The 20,818-nt window shown below is 44.4% G+C and overlaps 1 protein-coding gene across 4 annotated transcripts in view; it reads right to left on the bottom strand.

Annotated features, from left to right (window-relative positions):
• The window catches only part of LOC130202507 (kelch-like protein 29), a 180,056-nt gene that overhangs the window by 21,125 nt on the left and 138,113 nt on the right, over positions 1–20,818 (bottom strand). For all 4 annotated transcript variants that reach the window (XM_056428104.1, XM_056428106.1, XM_056428105.1 and 1 more), the window contains 2 exons: positions 9,161–9,343; positions 6,828–7,008 (listed from right to left, as the gene is read on the bottom strand). In XM_056428104.1, coding sequence (XP_056284079.1) covers positions 6,828–7,008; positions 9,161–9,343 — 364 coding nt within the window. The remainder of the gene's footprint in view (positions 1–6,827; positions 7,009–9,160; positions 9,344–20,818) is intronic.

Consider the following 20,818-nt stretch of genomic DNA (forward strand, 5'->3'; position numbering starts at 1 on the left):
CTTCACTTAAAAAAGAAAAGTTTAAAAGAAACTAAATAAATAGGCGGCGGTGAGAAGTGTTGAGAGAAGAATGCAGAGATTAAACCGTCAGGGCGAGGCTGACCACTTGAGAAAACATCATTTCGACAATCATCACTAGACCAAGACAGTGCTTATACTACAACAACAACAACAACGCATGGGGCAGTTAACGAACCTAAAAAAAACCGGAGCCGTCTCCCCAGATTTATTTTTATTTTTACGGTCACACATTTATCTGCTGCAATCGAAGGGCTCGTTTTATTCTGAAAATCCATCAGAAAAAAAAAAAGACAATGAAAGGCCAGAAAACATGATCTCTGCAGATTGCCCCCCCCCCCCAGGTCTTGTTATCCAAACAGCACAACATCCCCGATGAGGAGCGCGTCGTCGTCGTCCTCGGTGTCACGCCGCTAACGGTCTTCATGCAATATTAAACTTGCAATGGAGCTGGCAGAGGACGCACAGACCTGCGCATGGCGCGCAATAAATAAAACAAAAACCATCTGTGAGTGACACGTCATTAGACGCCCATGAATTATTCAATATCTGCAATCATATTGGTTTGCCAAAAAGGATCAACATGCTGGGAAGCATGGCAGGCCCCTGGGTATCTGATTGCAAGTTTTTAAAAACCCTCCCCGAACTCAAGCGCTCCCAGCGCCTATACAAATCTGTCGGTGATTAGCGCGGCGAGCGGAGAGCGCGAGCGGCGTGAGCCCGCTCCGGCCTTTCCGAGCGTCGATTTGGACCTCCTGCCGCTCCCCGAAGAAAAGGCTGCATCCGACTGGCTTTTTTGTTGTTGTCGAGACGGCTCTGATTGAAGATAATAATTGTGAATGTGGGTGAATTTCACGGTTGAGAGCGTGAAAAAAAAAAACCTCGGCGAGATGAGGCTCCCGCGAGACGAGCGAGGACTGCGAATGAGGAGCCGGAGCGGCGAGGTGAGAGACCTCGACCGACGGGCGAACATCCGTGCGCGTGACGCGTATCGCTCGGGAAGCAATGAGCGCCGGGAACGAGCGAAATGCGGACGCACGCACGCGGGGATAATGAAAGAGAGCGGCTGCGTGTGTAATCACTCCGCGAGCCGAGCAAATCAACTCTGGCTGTCGCACCCTTTCATGCCGTCCCCCCCCTTCAGACGCAGCTCCCCGCCAGCCATCTGCGTATCAAACACGGCAGCCAGTCACAGACACTGACTAATGACTCCTGAATGTTATTAGCCTGCTGTATTACAACTGCGTGGTTTCTTTCCCTCTTCCTCCTCCTCGCGCCAAGTAACGATTCCCTTATCTCGGCCGGCCAGGGTTGAGTTCCCGCTGCGGACTCCGGCGGCCTACCTATCGTGAGGTTCTGCCATCTTTAGAGTTTTTTTCGGGCGCAACAATACCGAGCTGCAGTCGAGCCAAACCGCGTCCCACAAAATCCGGTGGTTTAGCTCCAAAATAAAAGGATCGGCCATTAATGGGCCTCGTTTATCAAAGCAGATATGAAGAAATTAGTTCGGAAATGGTCTGAAAGTGAGAATCTGCAACTGGTTTCTTTTTTTTTTTTCAGCCATGAGACGAATATAATGATTCATTATGTGACCTTATGATCTTCTTCACTTAACATGTGAAATCTGAAGGCGGAGAGAAGAAGAAGAAGAAAAAAAATGGCTTTCACATTGTATGCAGAAGCAAAACTTCAGGCACCGGTGCGTAGGAGCGGGAGCAATGCGGAGGTTATATCATAAGCTTTATTTAGTTACATTGCTGTTCACTAATAATGAGGGTTCAAAAACTTAGGATGATACATTAATTTGATTGTTTTTAACGCGGGAATACAGATCTCCAGTTGGGTTTAATTATAAGATCAATAATTACGTTTTTGTGCAGCGTCTTGTTACAGAGAAACTAATTCAAGGAATTAAATCACATAAAGTCCCGTTGATGAGTCTGATCAAATAAACTGCTGTTGTTAATCTGTCGAGCTCTTCCCCAAGCCGCTGAGATTGCGTTTGATTTATAGCACCTGAGTTGATTTGACAGACCAGCTGCTTGTTGTTGACAAACTTGCAAAACTGTCAAAAATCCTCCTTAAGCCTTCAAATAGCTATTTATTCCTCTTTAACTCCAACATGTATATTCAGGTGTGAAGCTGCTGTCTATTCACACTGTTTAAATATCTATATTATATCTCGGAACATATTACTAATCAGACCTCCGTGTGTCGGCTTTAAGAAAACATTCAGTGGATTAAAACATAAATTCTGTTACCGAATGATTTCCGGAGCCCTTTTCAGCGATTTCTGATGACTCACTAAAAACCTTTGATGAAAACCTTTTCATCGTCAGATAAAACGAGGCTACAGCGCGGAGCGGTTGCCACCAACGGCAGTTACTGGAGGAACATGTTAAAATGTGGTGTAGCAGTAGCACAAGGGGTCAGAACATTAGCTAATGTAAGCAACAATGTTGGTTAAACAACAGTAACATCGATCTTAAGTTTGCTAACATTAGCTAAAACGAGCTAACACAAGCTAAAACGAGGTAACACTAGCTAACACAATCTAAAACGAGCTAACACAAGCTAACACAATATAAGACAAGTTAAGACAAGCTAAAACGAGCTAACACAAGCTAACACAATATAAAACAAGCTAAGACAAGCTAACACAAGCTAAAATGGGCCAAGACTAGCTAACACAAGCTAACACAATCCAAAACGAGCTAACACTCGCCAACACGAGAGAACACAAGCTAACATGAGCAAACACAAGCTAACACACGCTAAGACAAGCTAAAATGAGCTAACACAAGCTAACATGAGCAAACACAAGCTACTACATGCTAACACAAGCTAAAACGAGCTAACACAATCTAACACGAGCTAACACAATCTAACACAATATAAAACAAGCTAAGACAAGCTAACACAAGCTAACACGAGCTAAGATAAGCTAATACAAGCTAACATTAGGTCATACCGGGCTGATAGGCAGTTACAGAACGAACAAACCCTGAATTTATAGAGACAGGTAAAGGTATTCAGAACTTTCTCACCAAACAACTCGTCAAATACTTGGTAGCTAATTATTTTTGGACGTTTCATAGCCGGTGAGTGAGTTTCCAATCCTTACATGTGTCTTTTCAAAATAATGTTCTGTCTTGACAGGAAGCGAAGGTTTAGGCGATAAAACCACTTAGTTTAGATTTAGGAAAAGAGCGCGTTTAACGTTAACTTAATTGTCTAATATGTTAAGCGACTCGCGAGCTAACGCGCTACTCGACTAGCGACTCACAGGAATAACTGTCAATGTTTACTTTTAGCGTCATTTTAGCGTAAAACGTACAAATCATTGAAGAAAACAATATACAAAATATCGTATACATAAAACATAGCAAGCAGAATAAATATTACACATTAACAAAAAAACTAAAGTAAACAGAGTTAACATATTTGGTTTGGGGCGATGTTTGAAACACGGTTATTAATCATTAATCTGATCTGAAAAGTTGTCCATCAGTGTGTGTGAGTGAATCTCCTGGAAAGAGCGTGATGCATCGGATTCACTCATGACAGAATATTGAACCCAATATTGTCGTCTCACTTTTATGTCCCAACGTTGTCCACCCCTCTGTCGAGAGACACCGTCAATGAAGTGTGATTATTTAGGTCTCACCGATGTTTTCTTTCGAAGATGACCAATTATGCTGTCTTTGTTGTCACCTAATTTCTCCTCTGTTTACCTTCCCACAGACATAAACACCACTTGAAGTGATGTGGGATCGTTGAACAGCTCTTTTCTTTTTAAAAGAAGGTTTTCTTCCAGCGGTTGTTTTGTTCAAAAAGGGTGTGCACGTGCGTTATAGATAGATAGATATATACTTTATTAATCCCCAAGGGGAAATTTGTTATGGCTTAAGCTCGGGCTTGTGGAACAGTTGTCCATCAGTCCTAATGAATACCTTGTTTTAAAAAAACACATGTTTGAATAAGACAACTTTGTTCATGGCGGTACATTCTCTGCAAAACTATGAATGTAAATTATGCATAACCCACCACAATAGTGCTGCTTCAAAGACTCAAAGAAAAGATGCACTTTCTCCGTCGAGGCCCATACAGACTGCTATCGGCATGCCTCAGTGTAGTCTCATTGAGGATGTTACATTACCAATGTCGGGGTAACTTCCTCCATTTCAACCAAATGTTTAGGGGAAAGCATTTTTTTTCGCAGAGTGTCGCTGATACAAATTCAAATATGCAAAATGCTAATAAGTATGCTCAACCTTTGGAGTGCCTTCACTGTTCCCCACTTACAGCCGTCACCCTCTTCACATTAAATACAGTTAGATGTTCTGATCTCCATAAAAAAAGGGGCATGCAGCTCCCACTGCCAGCTGATTAAACCGCAATTCATCAACACAGTCACTCAAAGCCGGTCAACACATTTTGTCAGGGAAAAACTTTCCATACAAACACATTTTAAATGGAAATCCGAACCAATGAATGAAGCTTTTGTAACCATTATCGTGAAAAGCTTTCGACACAAAAACTTGGCATTTTTGGATTCAATATGGTGGGAAAACCAGTTCCAGGAACGCATTCCCTCGATACGTCTCTAAAAGCACAATCCTTCACGTATTTACACTACCGTTCAAAAGTTTGGGGTCACCTAGAAAGGTCTTTATTTTTCAAAGTAAAGCACTGTTTTTTCAATAAAGATAACATTAAATTAATCAGAAATACCCTCTATACATTGTTAATGTGGTAAATGACTATTCTAGGTGGAAACGTCTGGTTTCTAATGAAATATCTCCAGAGGTGTATAGAGGTCCATTTCCATCAACGATCACTCCAGTGTTCTAATGGTACATTGTGTTTGCTAATCGCCTTAGAAGACTAATGTCTGATTAGAAAACCCGTGCAATTATGTTAGCACAGCTGAAAACAGTTATGCTGGTGATATAAGCTATACAACTGGCCTTCCTTTGAGCTTGAAGTTTGTAGAACAAAATTAATACTTCAAATATTAATCATTCTTTCTAACCTTGTTAATGTTTTGACTATATGTTCTATGAAATGTTCAATTCATTTGATAAATAAAAGTGTGAGTTTTCATGGAAGACACGAAATTGTCTGGGTGACCCCAAACTTTTGAACGGGAGTGTATGTATTTTATTCTACGAATTAAAAGTCTTTAGACCATCGCATTCTGAAAAAGAACAAATTAAAAGCGGGGGGGGGGGGGGGGGGGTTGCTTAGAAACGAGCCTGTCGACAATTTTGACCCGAACAGCCGTTGGCTTTTCCGCGAGGCTGTCGACTGTGACCCTGACACGCATTGCAAAGGGTTCGCCGCGTAATTAAACCGCCGCGGCCTTCGAGGACGCGTCACTCGACGGCCGCAATACCGAAGCGAGAGAGGCAAAAGGTTTACACGACGCCGATAATTGAGTCCCGTTTGCCGAGGGCCTCGGAGAAGCTTCCGCCGGCGTCAGAAACGCGTACTAATAACATCGGCGACACGGTGATCTCCGACGCTCGAGACGCAGCGCTCAAATTAAGCAGCTCGGAGACAGAGGAATCAAATGCGTTTCTATTACGGGGCAAATATTCTATCTGCCCCCCCCGTGCCGTCCCGTCGTCGTAACGACACTGTGTGGCAGCATTACAGGGGAAATATCAAATTAGGCTGTTTCATTTGGAGGACTGTTTGGGAGAAACCGCTTCGGAGATCAATTGAGCTGCGAGGTAATGAGCGGCAGCGGCCTGCCCTCATACACGCAGTAATGCTCTTTTGATTGCTTTGGTTAATCTCGCTCTGCCGTGCAACGGGGAGGTAGCTCTTCTCTCTCGGATGAAGCCGCCCCCCCCCCCAAAAAGCGCTGCACAACCCAATCGATACGAATGAAACGCTGAAATCTCGTCAGTCCCTCTTCATGTTCTTCGCCATGGGCGTCAAACTCAGCCACATCAGCATCATGGCCGCCCTCTTAAAGGGCCGGCGCAACTGAAGCGCTGTATAAACTACTCCCGAACATACTCTCGAGATAACTCTCTTTGCATTTGATTATTGTTTATTCGAGAGTAGAAATATTGTACACATGAACATTTCCCCCCTGAAGGGTTATTTGGGAGTTTTTCCTGGTCCGATGCGAGGTTTTGGGGCAGGGATGTCTATGTGTACAGATTGTAAAGCACTCCGAGACAAATTTGTAATTTGTGAAATTGGGCTATACAAATAAATTGAATTGAAAAAATTGAAAAATTGAATTTCTCTAATATTATAACACAAATCCATTTCATTTGAAACCTTCAAAATAAAAGCACAGGATATAAAGGTGATCATCTGTCTTTGAAGCCGTCAGGGGCCGCATAAAATGACGGGCCTTGTGTTTGACACCCGTGTTCTACGCAATTAGGGATTCATTAGACTCCACAAGGACGCCGCCCCGCATGGGGGGGGGGGGGGGGTTTGATGCCAAAGACAAAAAAAGACGAGCGGCCCCGGCTGAATAGGCCATGGAGGACAACCTTCAACTGAAGTGTCGGTGAGTGGATGGAATCAGACACAGTGCGACCACTCTGCTCTCTCAAAGCAAATCCCCGCAATCGCAGCTGCCACCGTTTAAAACGCTCCGGCTCGGGTTCATTCCTCTGGATCTTTTATGTTCCACCCGGCGAGGAAAAATGAGCAAAACAAAACATGTCCGACCACTTGTGCAACACGGTGCAACTGCACGCCGCCGCCTGACTGCTCAAACTGGATCGCTCCTCATCCGCCCATACGCCGATGATGGCGCTTTCTCCGCCGACCCTTACCTCTCCACGTGGTCCAGGTTCCCCGAGACGCCCAGGCCCCCGATGGTGTAGAGCTTGCCGTCGTACACCAGGCTGTTGTGCCGGCAGCGGGGCACCGTCATCCGGGACACCAGATTCCAGTTGTCCAGCAGGGACATGTAGCACCACACGTCGGCCAGCATCACGCCGGTCTCCGTGCCCCCTGGAGCACAGATGAGGAGGGTTATTGTAGACTGACAAGTGTATGAATATATATCTCTAAAGGCCCATGCGTCAGTAAGTGTGATGATCACGGCAGAGAATATAAGGCAGAAAAATGATATTGTAATTACAAAACAATGGCGAGTTTCGTATCTGTATGGAAACAAAGTTTTCAAATCAAAGCTCTCCTTTCTTCAGCTTCTTGATGGAGCTTAAAACTTTATATATCGGAATGAAAATGGTTATATGACTTGTATTTGGTACAATGATCACGAGAATATTGAAACATATTTCTGTTTTTCTTTCCTCAAAATATTTTCCATCTCCACTTTAGTTATATAATTATATATATTTATTTATTTTTATATATGCATTTATATATTTATATATATATATAGTTATATTTATATTGATTGATAAATATTTTTTATATATATATTTATATATATAGTTATATAATTACATATATATAGTTATATTTATATATATATATATATATAAAATATATATATAAAAAAATATATATATTTATATATACATACAGAGATAGAGTCAGGAGCTCAGACATCTTTTCCCTGTGCACGCACACACACACACACACACGCGCACGCACGCACACACACAGGCCATCAGAACTCGGCTTGCTTCAGCCCTCTTGGCCGTGGAGTCTGACATGCGGCACCGGCCGTGACTCAAGTGACCCGGCTCCCGAGCCTCGGGAAGCTTTACAGACCGGAGCCTGTTGATTGGCTCTCCGGAACACCTCTGATTTCCCCCGTCGGCCGTCCCCGGCTCCCGGCGGACACACATGCATACCTGTTCCGATGCCCAAACACACATTTACATTCATATGAAAAGGAGGGAGCGAGGGAGAGAAGGTCCACGCAGGACAAACCCTGACGCATTTCCACCTTCGCAATGTCAAGGTCTGAGTAGCGTGCCGGGGTGCTGGCACAGATTGGTGCCGAGGAGGGAGAGAAATACAGTCCTCCGACTTAAAGGTGCCTCGTAAGAGGGAGTCACAGGGTGCACCGCGGTGCCCCGCTGGAACAAAATTAACTGCGGAACACTGCGGCGACTGTCAAGCCACAGAGGGTGTGGGGGGGGGGGAAAGTGAAGGAAAAATACATCTTAAAAAAAAGAGAAGCTAAATAGGAGAGACATTCAATACACAAAGGACCCTTCTGAGAAAGAAAGATGTCTGCAGTGTCAGAGTTTTCAAAGCAACAGATGAGTAGGCGATCGAGGGCGGCCTTCCTTTTTAGAACTCTTCGACTTTTCCACAAAAAAGGTCATGAGAAGTTGGCGAAGGCTGAATTAGATCGGCCAAGGTCGTCACTGAGTTCACGAATGAAAAGTGTGGATCCCCTTTAGCGATATAGTTTGATGAAAAGGTTATTTATCAAAGAGAAGTCGGGAGAGGAAATCCAACGGTTTGATTTTTCTTGTTTCACAATCTCTTTTTACCATTGGTCAGAACAAGAGTTGACTCTGGAGGCTCTCATGATAACGCGTATATGTCGACATGCTGACGTTCACTAAACGTTTGGCTAAATTTATTCAGATGGAAAAAAACAGTTATCTGACCTGAAGATGGCACTAGAAGTTGGCGAGGGTCCGGGTGGCTTCGTCTTTGTTGAATTAGATCGGTCATATAGAGAAAAAGGTCCTCACTGAGTTCACGAATAAAAAGTCTGGATCCCTTTAAGCAATATAGTTTGATGAAAAGGTTATTTATGAAAAGAAGTCGGGAGCAGAAATCCGATGATTTGATTTTTCTTATTCCACAGTCTTGTTATCGTTGGTCAGAACAAGAGTTGACTCTGGAGGCTCTCATGATAACGCATATATGTCGGCATGATGATGCTAACGTTTAGCTACATCTCTACATCTACAACAACTGGTATATGACCTGATGATGGCACTAGATGAAAAGCCAGGGGGGATCCCCAGAGTTATTATAATTCATCCCGAGTGGAACATGCATGTCAGTTCATATAATGGCCACCAGGGTCTTCACGGAGAGATGAAAAGACGAGAGGATCGCCAAAGCCAGTGGGATCCTATTTCCAACCATACATCCAATAGTTACCTAGAGGGTCCGATAGAGATGTTTAAGTGATGGCTGCGCCAACTCCTGTCATTTAGCTCACCTGACAGGTAGATGTTGTCTCCCGCCGAGATGACGCTGAAGAACTCGCGGTCGTAGAAGGGCAGGCTGGCCAGCGGGTACCACTTACTGCTCTGGGGGTTGAAGCAGGTGACGGCGGTCAGGGAGCGCTGGCTCATCCCGATCGCCTGGCGCCCCCCCACCAGAACTATCACCTCCGCTACACCTGGAGGGACAAAGGAAAACAGGAGGAGGGTGGAGGGAGGAGAGGGGGATGATTGGGGCAGACAAAGGGAGGGAGGAGGCGGGAGTAAACAGGCCATCAGGGAAGGTTTCCACCGGTAAATAACAGCCGAGATTGAATCACCGCCCCTTTGAGACGCCCCCAGAGCCGCTAACCAAGAGGCAGTATGTTAGGTGGCATGTGGCATATCAACATATATATATATATACATATATATATACATATATATAAAAATACACTCAATATATATATATTTATATATATATATATATCAATACATATATTTATATATATATGGATAAAATCTCTCTCTCTCTCTATATATATATATATTTGTATATAAAATCAAGTGTATATATACAGGACTGTCTCAGAAAATTAGAATATTGTGATAAAGTTCTTTATTTTCTGTAATGCAATTAAAAAAACAAAAATGTCATGTATTCTGGATTCATTACAAATCAACTGAAATATTGCAAGCCTTTTATTCTTTTAATATTGCTGATTATGACTTACAGCTTAAGAAAACTCAAATATCCTATCTCTAAATATTAGAATATCATGAAAAAGTATACTAGTAGGGTATTAAACAAATCACTTGAATCGTCTAATTAACTCGAAACACCTGGAAACACATTTTCAAATGTTTGATTTTGTTTTGCTGTTATAAATCTTTTTTTTACTTGGTCTGAGGAAATATTCAAATTTTATGAGATAGGATTTTAGAGTTTTCTTAAGCTGTAAACCATAATCAGCAATATTAAAAGAATAAAAGGCTTGCAATATTTCAGTTGATTTGTAATGAATCCAGAATGCATGACATTTTTGTTTTTTTAATTGCATTACAGAAAATAAAGAACTTTATCACAATATTCTAATTTTCTGAGACAGTCCTGTATATCCAAAATCAAGTATATATACATACTTGATTTAATATATTTATAATATATATAAATAAAATCAATATATATATATAATCAAGTGTATATATATATATAAAATCAAGTGTATATATATAAAATATTGTACATATATAATCAAATATATAAATGTATAATATGAATAAATTAAATCAATATATATATATATAAAACAAGTGTATATATAAAATCAAGTGTCTATATAATCTAGTATATATAATCAAGCATATATATATTACATATAAATACAATATATATATATATATATATTTATAAAATCAAGTGTATATATATAAAATATAGTACATATATAATCAAATATATAAATATATAATATGAATAAATTAAATCAATATATATATATATATATATATAAAATAAAGTGTATATATAAATAATATATATATATATAAACTTGATATACATATATACACTTGATAGAAATACATATATACACATAATAGATATACATCTATACACTTGATATATCTATCTGTATATATACTGGCTTTGTCACAACTAGATGGCTGAGAGCACAACTGTAAGCCAGAGTTGTCTTCCATTATTTTTTTATGTTGTAGAAATTGCTCTTCAGGAACAGATTTCCTTTTGTCTGACGGGTTGAGCAGAGTAATGTCACCGAGTCAACGGTGCACCCAGCCTGACAGCGTGAAAGGGCAGAAACAGACAAATAACGATCTCGGCAAGCGCCGGAGAAGAAAAGAAGAAATCATCGGTCGTTGGTAAAAAAAAGGAAACTTGAAGCCGAGCGTAAAAGATGTGAGCGATTTAAATACCAACAGGTTCTTCAGTGTCAAATGCACAAAAATGCTGTTAGCAACGAGTGTCTTGTGTGAAGGAGTTAGAGCTCCTGGAAGATCAGCTGCACATTCAATGCACTAAAATAATCTCAGTTTGAACCTCAATCTGAAGACGGAAGAGCATCCAAAATATTCAGAGCTCAAATCGAACCGAACTTAAGTTTCCGTCATTTAATTCTTCTTCTTTTGGGGTTGTCTCGAGTGTCAATAATATTGATATTCTGCGGGTGCAGACGCACAAACACACGCCCGGCCGTACATCATAAGTCTGCCGCTCTGGATTCAGCCGGTGAGTCAATACTGCTGTCGGGAAATGCAAAAGAAAAAATGCAAAAATGCAAAAAAAGGAACACTTTGTTTTCCTCTCGGTTCGCAGTATGACTCCGCCCCCCCACCACACACACACCCTCCCCCCTCGACACATGTCCACGCACAAAACACACACTGTGTTTGAGCATAAGAGGATCGCACAATCAACAAGCGAGAATCAATGTGTGTGCGTGTCCACACACACCTACACACACACACACACACACACACACACAACCTAGTGTGATTGAGAAGATACTTGAGACACATTCAGCACTCATCCCTATTGCTCCTCAGTCGATCTCTGCTGTGTCACACACACACGTGCACACGCACACAAACACACACACACACATGCGCACATAAACACACACACACACACACAGCAGTGATCCAAAACACACAAACGGGTTGGCGGGCTGCCACGAGAAAGAAATGTAGCCTACTGTGTGTTCTTAAGCGGAGAGTGAGAGAGTGAGAGAGAGAGAGAGAGAGAGAGAGGGGGAGGAAGAGGAGGGGGGAAACTCATCTTCGAGCCGTTCCAATCCGAGGCTAACCACTGGTTCATCTGCTGGGATCGATGCGTCTCCTCAGAGTCGATCCAGAGGCAGCTGTCCGTTTCTTTTTCCAGTAATAAATAAAATAAAAAATCCCCTTAGGCCTATATATTTATTTCTCTTAAACTTCGATTTATTTATTTTTCTTCCAAAGCTTTTTCTCCGGGAAGAAGAAAAAGGGTAAAAGAGACAGAACCGGTCCAACGGGCTTTGGGGCGAGGCCGAGCTGAGAGGAGCTCAGAGCGCCGGACGTCTTGGTTCAGATCTCCTGGAAACACGTTTCCTCTCCGAGAAAGACGAGGATGAAGGTCCCCGCCGAGCTGAAGAAGAGGTGGGAGGAAGAGGAGGGCGTGCACGCTGCCAACGCCACCGCCACCGCCGTGCAAAAGATTCGCCGACTTGGGAAGCTTTGAGCACACACACACACACACACACACACACACACACACACACACACACACACACACACACACACACACACACACACACACACACACACACACACACACACACACACACACACACACACATTACATCGACTGTGCTCCGATATTGTTTCCGCTAGTAATTACTGCTCTTCGTCGTACGCGTCGGCGCTTCATCTTCTTCTTCTTCTGAAGCCGAGCGCCGCGTTTCAACTTCATTAGATTGCTTTTTTCCGTATCTGTTTATCTTAATTTTCATATTGCATCTTCAAAACACGGTGGAAGATGTTCACGGGGGCTTTTGCTCATTTGTTGCAAGGAAAAAAAAAAAGACAAAATTAGAGCGACTTCTTTTGTGGTTTTCCTTCCCCCCCCCCCCCCCCCCCCCCGCTGTGAGCAATTAGGCCGGCTTAAGCAATTCTGCACGCCGCTTCCACGCCGCCGTGCACAAGGCGAGGCCTCCACCATCGCCTCCGCCACGTGTGCCGGTCGGATCGTTCCGCTCGGCCGGACGCGTCTGGGAGAAGTCCACATCTGTGCGTTGAGGCTCCGCCCCCCCCCCCTCCCCCCCAAGCCCTTCTCACAGACTCACTCACAGGCTTAACGCAACCCAACAGCGGCCTGTCAGAACGCAACAAAACCAGAGAGACAGGAGGGGGGGGGGGGGGGTCACGCCGTCGGACCGGATGGCTGCGTGGGCGTGAGCTCCCCCCCCCCCCCCCCCTCAGCACCGAAAAACGAAGCCTCGCAGGGACGGCTGTCAGTCAGCCGGAGGTTTGAGGCGAGTTGGTCGGAGGGATGAAGGGATGGAGGATGGGAGGATGAAGTGATGGAGGATGGGAGGATGAAGGGATGGAGGATGGGAGGATGAAGTGATGGAGGAGGGGAGGATGAAGGGATGGAGGATGGGAGGATGAAGTGATGGAGGATGGGAGGATGAAGTGATGGAGGATGGGAGGATGAAGTGATGGAGGATGGGAGGATGAAGTGATGGAGGATGGGAGGATGAAGGGATGGAGGATGGGAGGATGAAGGGATGGAGGATGGGAGGATGAAGTGATGGAGGATGGGAGGATGAAGGGATGGAGGATGGGAGGATGGAGGATGGGAGGATGAAGTGATGGAGGATGGGAGGATGAAGTGATGGAGGATGGGAGGATGAAGTGATGGAGGATGGGAGGATGAAGTGATGGAGGATGGGAGGATGAAGTGATGGAGGATGGGAGGATGAAGGGATGGAGGATGGGAGGATGAAGTGATGGAGGATGGGAGGATGAAGGGATGGAGGATGGGAGGATGAAGTGATGGAGGATGGGAGGATGAAGGGATGGAGGATGGGAGGATGAAGGGATGGAGGATGGGAGGATGAAGGGATGGAGGATGGGAGGATGGAGGATGGGAGGATGAAGGGATGGAGGATGGGAGGATGAAGGGATGGAGGATGGGAGGATGAAGTGATGGAGGATGAAGTGATGGAGGATGGGATGATGAAGGGATGGAGGATGGGAGGATGAAGGCGAGCGGGTTGGGGATGAAGGGATAACCATGACGGCCCTTTGTTGTTTTTCCCTTTCTGGAGTTTTCACCCGTGGCGGTTTGGGAGGAACACGTCTGCTCCTCCTGTTGTTAGAGCTCTGCTGTGTTTTTAACACGTTTTTAGGAACAGAAGAAGAAAAACATCCGATCACAGGTAGAAGAAATAATTCTATGACAGAAACACTCCATTAAATGATGTCTCTGTTCCCGTGTGGGGACACTGAACACTGAAGGCAGGCGGTGGAAAGTGAAGCTAAAATCCTTAGTAGTCACCAGGGGGCGACTCCTCTGGTTGTATAGAAGTCTATGCTTCATGTGTTAAAGCTGCATTCTCTCTCCTGACCACCAGGGGGCGACTCCTCTGGTTGTATAGAAGTCTATGCTTCATGTGTTAAAGCTGCATTCTCTCTCCTGACCACCAGGGGACTCCCCCCCCCCCTCCCCGCTGTGACACTTCTTTTCACTATTCATCCTCTTTCCTTTGCTTTTTTTTGTACCCCGCGGCTAACACCTCTCACTCTTTCCTCCATCTCTCCCTCCCAAACCTACGGGAGTCTCGGCTCCATCTCCTCCATCTCCACCCCCCCCCCCCCCCATATACACTCTCTCGTGTTTCATCTTCCTTCACCGCCCCCAACACCTTTCAGCTCTCCATGAGCTTACTTTAACCAGCCCAGTGTCCCTTTGACTGTTAGGGCCTCGCAGCACGCCGACATGCACGCCATGTGCCCGTCGGAGGGGCGTCGTCCTCCGAGCGTTCAGGCGCCGTGGCCTTCGAGTCGTCTCAACAACAAAAAACCTTAATTCTTCATCTGAGAAGAAAAAAGAGTTGAGGAAACAATCTCACCCCGAGGTCCATTTAATAACTCTTTGTTGTTGTTTTGCGATGGGATCGTTTTGTCAGATACCAAACGAGTTTGTGTGTGTGTGTGTGTGTGTGTGTGTGTGTGGTCATAGCAACATGAATCGCCGCTTTCCGTTGCGATCATTTCATTTGTTCAGTTTTTTCCCAGAAGCCCCGTTCATGAGGTCGAGAGCCGGCTGCACGGCCAGCTGCCGCCTGTCGACACGCGCCGACCCGTCAGCAAACAACGCCGCAAAGAGGGGAGAGATGCGTTCAGGGACTCCTCCGCCCGCCTCAGTTCATGCTACACCTCCTTTACTATTTTTCTATCTGTGAGGTATTTAATGCACTTTGTGAAGGCGGAATCAGAGGAGAGTTTGAGGAATGCACAAACAACACAAACATCTGGTCTCGTTCTCGTGACCGTCAGTGCGTTTACATGATGGTATAATTAGAATCTTGCTTTAGTCGGACTATGCTATCTTTTGGGGGATCTGCTGTTATCCCAATATACATGGCAGTGAGTAATTCGAATCATTGGCCTTTGAAAGCATGTCATATCCGATACGATAGGTGGCGCTGTTTTCATTACAACTCGTGGTGATACAGCCATTTCCGCTTGACCTCTTCACCACCACCAACAACAACCAACAACAACAACATCAACATTTCAATACATTAAGCATAAATTCTGTCTGCTCTTCGGTCCAGAAATGTGTGGTGGCTCTTATGTTCTCCAGAGCGTTGTTTGTTTGTTTTCTGCCGGCCAGGCTCCCGGCAGTGACAACTTATCGTCTCTTTCCACTTCCGGGTCACGACATGGGAGGGAGGGAGGGAGGAGGGAGGGAGGAGGGAGGATGGAGGGAGGAGGGGGAGGAGGGAGGGAGGGAGGAGGGAGGGAGGGAGGGAGGGATCTCAAGCATGCGCAAAGACGCAAAGTCCAGTTCCTAATCCAATTCACCGTTACATGCCGCGATAGTCAAATTATCAACCGGATCGGATCGAGTTATCCAGGGTGTTAATCGGATCGTAGTCGGACCGCACATAGTCAAACATGTTTATATGAAACGGATAATTCGATTTCAGTCCGACTAAGCCAGTTATTCGAATGCATGTAAACACGGTCTGTGTTAATAAATGTGTCGCATGTATATATATTAGGGCTGTCAATCGATTTAAAAAAATTAACTAATTAATCGCACATTTTGAAATTCATTAATCGCGATTAAAAGTTTTTTTCTCTTCTTTTTAAAGACAAAACTTCTCACAGAGCTGTGTTTTCAAAGAGGCTCCTACCTATAAAGTGCCAGCGAGGTATTTAATATTGTGGATGATAAATTGTTTCTTCAGTGAAACATCCAGATCAGTAAAAAAGAAAGAAGTATATTGAGACCCCATTGGTCCTGTCATCTTTAACACTGAACACAGCAGAACCAGTGGCCTTGGGAACTGACTGACATTCACATATGTCACGTTAACCCTCTGGAGGCTGGGCTCATGTTCTCCATTTTACAAAAAAATGTAAATTCACCTTTTAAAGGCGTTTGCATGTGACACATACCCACATGTTCTACATCAAACATTCCAGAACAATCTCAGCTCTATTCAATGAGGCTCAGTTGTCCTCGTGCCGTGTTCTCTGCTCTCTGACTGACAGGCTGCTAATGAGCCTCACCTGTGAGGTGGGAGGTCCTTGTGATTTACTGAGTGTTCATTGGTTGTTTTTTTCGCAAAATGTTGACAGACAAACGGATTGACAAATCACGGTGAAGGTTTCGTGTGACGAGTTCTTTCCGCGCCGCGTCCCCCAACACGTCGCCCTCCGTTCCTCTGTGTATCAGAGGGGGAGACGGGAGGAAGGAGGAGCAGGAGGAAACCCGACTGATTCATCCACGAGTTAAACTGATTTCTGCTCCTTATTTTCGCGGAGAAATAATTGTTTTAAAAGCGGAAACAGTGTTAAACCGTACTGCCGCGGGGAGTGAAAAAACTTCAACGAACACCGGAAGTAAACAAAGTTGCGTTAATTGCGTTAAAATATTTTAGTGCGTTAACGCGGCCAAATTAATCGCATAGATTAACGCGTTAACGCTGACAGCCCTAATAAATATATGTGTGAATATATTCACACGCTGCATGACGGAGGATCACTGGGGGGAAGACTTCCTACTGCTGCTCCGTAACCACCTCCTCTTATCTCCGCTGGGTCTCTCTAATCTCTCTCCCCTCCCTCTTCATCCCCCCTCCTCCTCCTCATCAGACGGTTTCTCTCCCATGGTGTTCTGTTTTTGTGATCAAATCTTTTATTGGTTTTAGAGATATGCACATGTAAAGGAAAAGATGTACATGCTGTACTTATACAAAGGTACGCAGACAAAAACATTACAAAATAAATACATAATAAATAAATAAATACAATTTTATAAATTATAAAAAATTATATATATATATATATATAAATTAAAAACATCAATAAATGAAATAAAACAATTTAAAATACAAAACAAAATATAAAATAAAAAATATATATATATCTAAATACGGGTAGACATGCAAAAACCTGCACACATATTGACATATATATGCACATACCTGAATACCCTAATAAATACTGTACCCCCCTCCCACTGTTGGTGACCATGGTGTCTATTGGCTACGGTGAGGAGCAGAAGGCTTCCAGAGGAAGTCGGGGTATATTTGGCTGGTATACTTGGAGATGACGGCAATTCTCATTATTAATTTGTTTTAATGGCCTCAAATGTCTTCAAACTTTGTTTTAAAGGGTAAAAAAAATACGTGTTTTTAGCCATGCATGTTTGTCTTGTTGTTGTTGTTGTTGGTGGAACTACTTCCTCCCAGAGAAACTCTCGAGGCTGTATTCTGTGGACTTTTCCTCAGTAACTGGGGACACTGTCACTGGAGGGAGATGTTTCTGCTGAATGTGATGCTTCGATGCCGCGAGCAGGAAATTGACGACCCCCCCCCCCCCCCCTCTCCACGTATCGCATCGGGCGACACAAAGGCAAAAAAAACACACGTCGGAAAAAAACAACTCAATCTGCCGAACTACGCACGGCGGAGAGGGAAAGTAACGCCATGTTTTATAAACTCTGCAGGCTTTAAAAAAAGAAAAAGATCGCACAGACACATTGTGATTTAATGGACGTACACACACACACACACACACACACACACACACACACATCTGCACCATCAGCACATGCAATGACACACACTGTTGCATATTGCATGAGGCCAAGCTGCCTCCCAGCGCTCCCAGCAGCAGGCGTACACGGCGGAGACAAGTTCTGCGGATTGGGAGGCAACTCCCCCCCCCCTCTCCCCCCCCGACCTTTCCCTCCTCGGTATCTCAGACTCGACGGTCGTCGCAGAGCCCCAAAAAAATGCAAAAGGTCAAGTGGGCAGAACCTTCGTTTTCCTCCTCGGCCGCTCGGCAGACGCTCGGCCTCCCGGAGGTTATCGGAACCCGGACTCGCCGGCTCTCGCGCCGCATTTATGAGGCGAGGCGAGGCGGACATCGTTCGCTTCCAGATTTCACCGATAAGCCGGCGGAATATTTAGAAAAAAACCCTCCCAATTCTCCGGCGAGCGTCTCCGTTCAGCTCCATCTCCAGAAGCAGAGAGCGACCGGCTGACGGGGCGCTCTTCGAGACACGTCGGGCTTCCTCTCCGTCTTCGCCTGCTTCTTCCATCACGTCTGTGGAGACGTGAAACGCAAAGAGTCGTCTCGCGCCGCGGCGGCTCCACAAACAAACGACAAACGGGGCCCAATAATGACACCGGGCGGGACGAGAATTAACAACTAGGAGAAGAACGAGGGCGGGGGGGAACTCATAATTGACTTTACAAACTGCTGACAGCGCACCCCCCCCCCCCCCCCCACCATCGCAAATAAATGTAATCATTCCGTGAGAATAATAATAATACAAAAACCTGCTTTAAAGTCAATGCGGAGCGTTAATCAGGCCGGAGCCGGAGGCGGCAGACGGCGAGAAGACGTCTGCCGATGTTTTACGCTCCCTCACGAGGTGCGAATCTCAGGTGTGAACGAGGAGATGAATGTCACGCCTAGGGGGCCTCCACACACACACACACACACACACACACACACACACACACACACACACACACACACACACACACACACACACACACACACACACACACACACACACACACACACACACACACACACACACACACACACACAATATTTTTATATTTAATTTAATTTGTCATTAGTATTGTGTATTGTGTATGCATATATGTTATACATATACATATATATTTTATTTTATATTTTACTTTGTATACTATATCTTTCATCCCTGTTTTTTATATTTTATATTTTATTCTTGTGTGTTTAGTTTATTGGTGCTGCTACTGTGACGACAAATTTCCCCTTGGGGATTAATAAAGTATATATATATCTATCTATCACACACACACACACACACACACACACACACAGCAGCAGCCCTGTCTTATTGTCTCCAAAGAATGTGGCGTGGGATCGGCCCGTCTCGTGAAACCGAGACGCTCACGCTCTTTTATTTGGTTGTGATGAATATTAAAACGGCCAATAACGTTTTTTAATTCCGATGTTCTCAACGCGGTCGTGATCTCACGGCTCGGGAGCTTTAACCTGAGGAATCTCGTGAAGAAGGAACCATCACGGAGATTAACTCGATATAACTGTGTGTGTGTGTGTGTGTGTGTGTGAGGGCCGGACCCCTGCGTCTCCTGCTCATTACGGCTCGTTTGTCTGAGCGCTATTCCGCTCGGCCGGGTTGAGTTAACAGTTCGCCCCGGCGCTCCGCTTCCCCGCACACGTGGAGAGGACCCGGGGTCTGGGCCCGGCGCTCGTGTACCACACACACACACACACACACACACACATACACACACACGTGTCGATGCATCAAGAGCCAACGCACGACGAAACCGGGAAAAAAAAAAGGAAGTAAAGTCCCAGATCCGGCGTGTCGTCTGATCCCCGTGATGCTTAATGACGGCTAATCAGACGCACATCCAGCCTCTAATTTACCAATTAGCAGCTAATGGATATACATACAGTACGCTAAACACCCTGGATCCATTACGAGTCACTTACAGCCCCCCCCTCCTCCTCCACCCCCCCTCCCCACCCTCTTTCTAAAAAGTTCAGTTCAGGAAAACTTGAGGCGTAGCGAGAGTCACGCGACTTCAAAAATAAGCATCTCTAAAGTTAGTGCACACAGAATGCTATAGAACAAAAGAAAACACGATCTGATAACGCCATCTGTTCACACACACACACATACACACACACACACACACACAAATGTAAGAATGACGCAAGAGAACTTTGTGTTCAAAGTTTATATTTGAAGATCACAGAGAGCCTGTTCCTATGCAGAATAATCTCTTTGGGCTCTTTAATTAGCATCTAATATAAATTATTCACATTTTATGACCGCAATTGAAAAGAGTTTCATCCAAACGCTTTGCAGCGCTGGTAATATACGTGAAATCTTTTGTTTGTTCCGTGTCGAGAGTGACCGATATATATATTTATATATATATATATATCTATATATATTTTTTGAAATATATATATATATATATATTTATAAGTTTTTTATATATTTATATATATATATACATAAATATATATATAAATATATAAAAACTGGGCTATTAAGTCGAGAAACACATGACAACGACGCGGCACAGCGGGACTTTTATATAAAAGGAAAAAAAACACAATCAAATCTTAAAAAGGCTGCGTGTAAACTAGGGCTGCTGCGCCTCCTCCTCCTCCTCCTCCTCCTCCTCCCAGAGCTCTAATGGAGCAGGAGCTCGTGAGGAGGTCGGCCTCACACTGCAGAGTGTATCTTCATACACCGTTAATGCTCTTATTAATCTTATTAATGTCTCCACTCCCCAGGACACGATGCACGAGCTCAACAGCAAATAAAATAACATTAATATATCTATGATAACAACGACGTGGTGCAGGGGGAACGCTCTCGAGACCCCACG

This window comes from Pseudoliparis swirei, chromosome 12 (genome assembly GCF_029220125.1).
Source record: "Pseudoliparis swirei isolate HS2019 ecotype Mariana Trench chromosome 12, NWPU_hadal_v1, whole genome shotgun sequence".
Classification (NCBI taxonomy): Eukaryota; Metazoa; Chordata; class Actinopteri; order Perciformes; family Liparidae; genus Pseudoliparis; species Pseudoliparis swirei.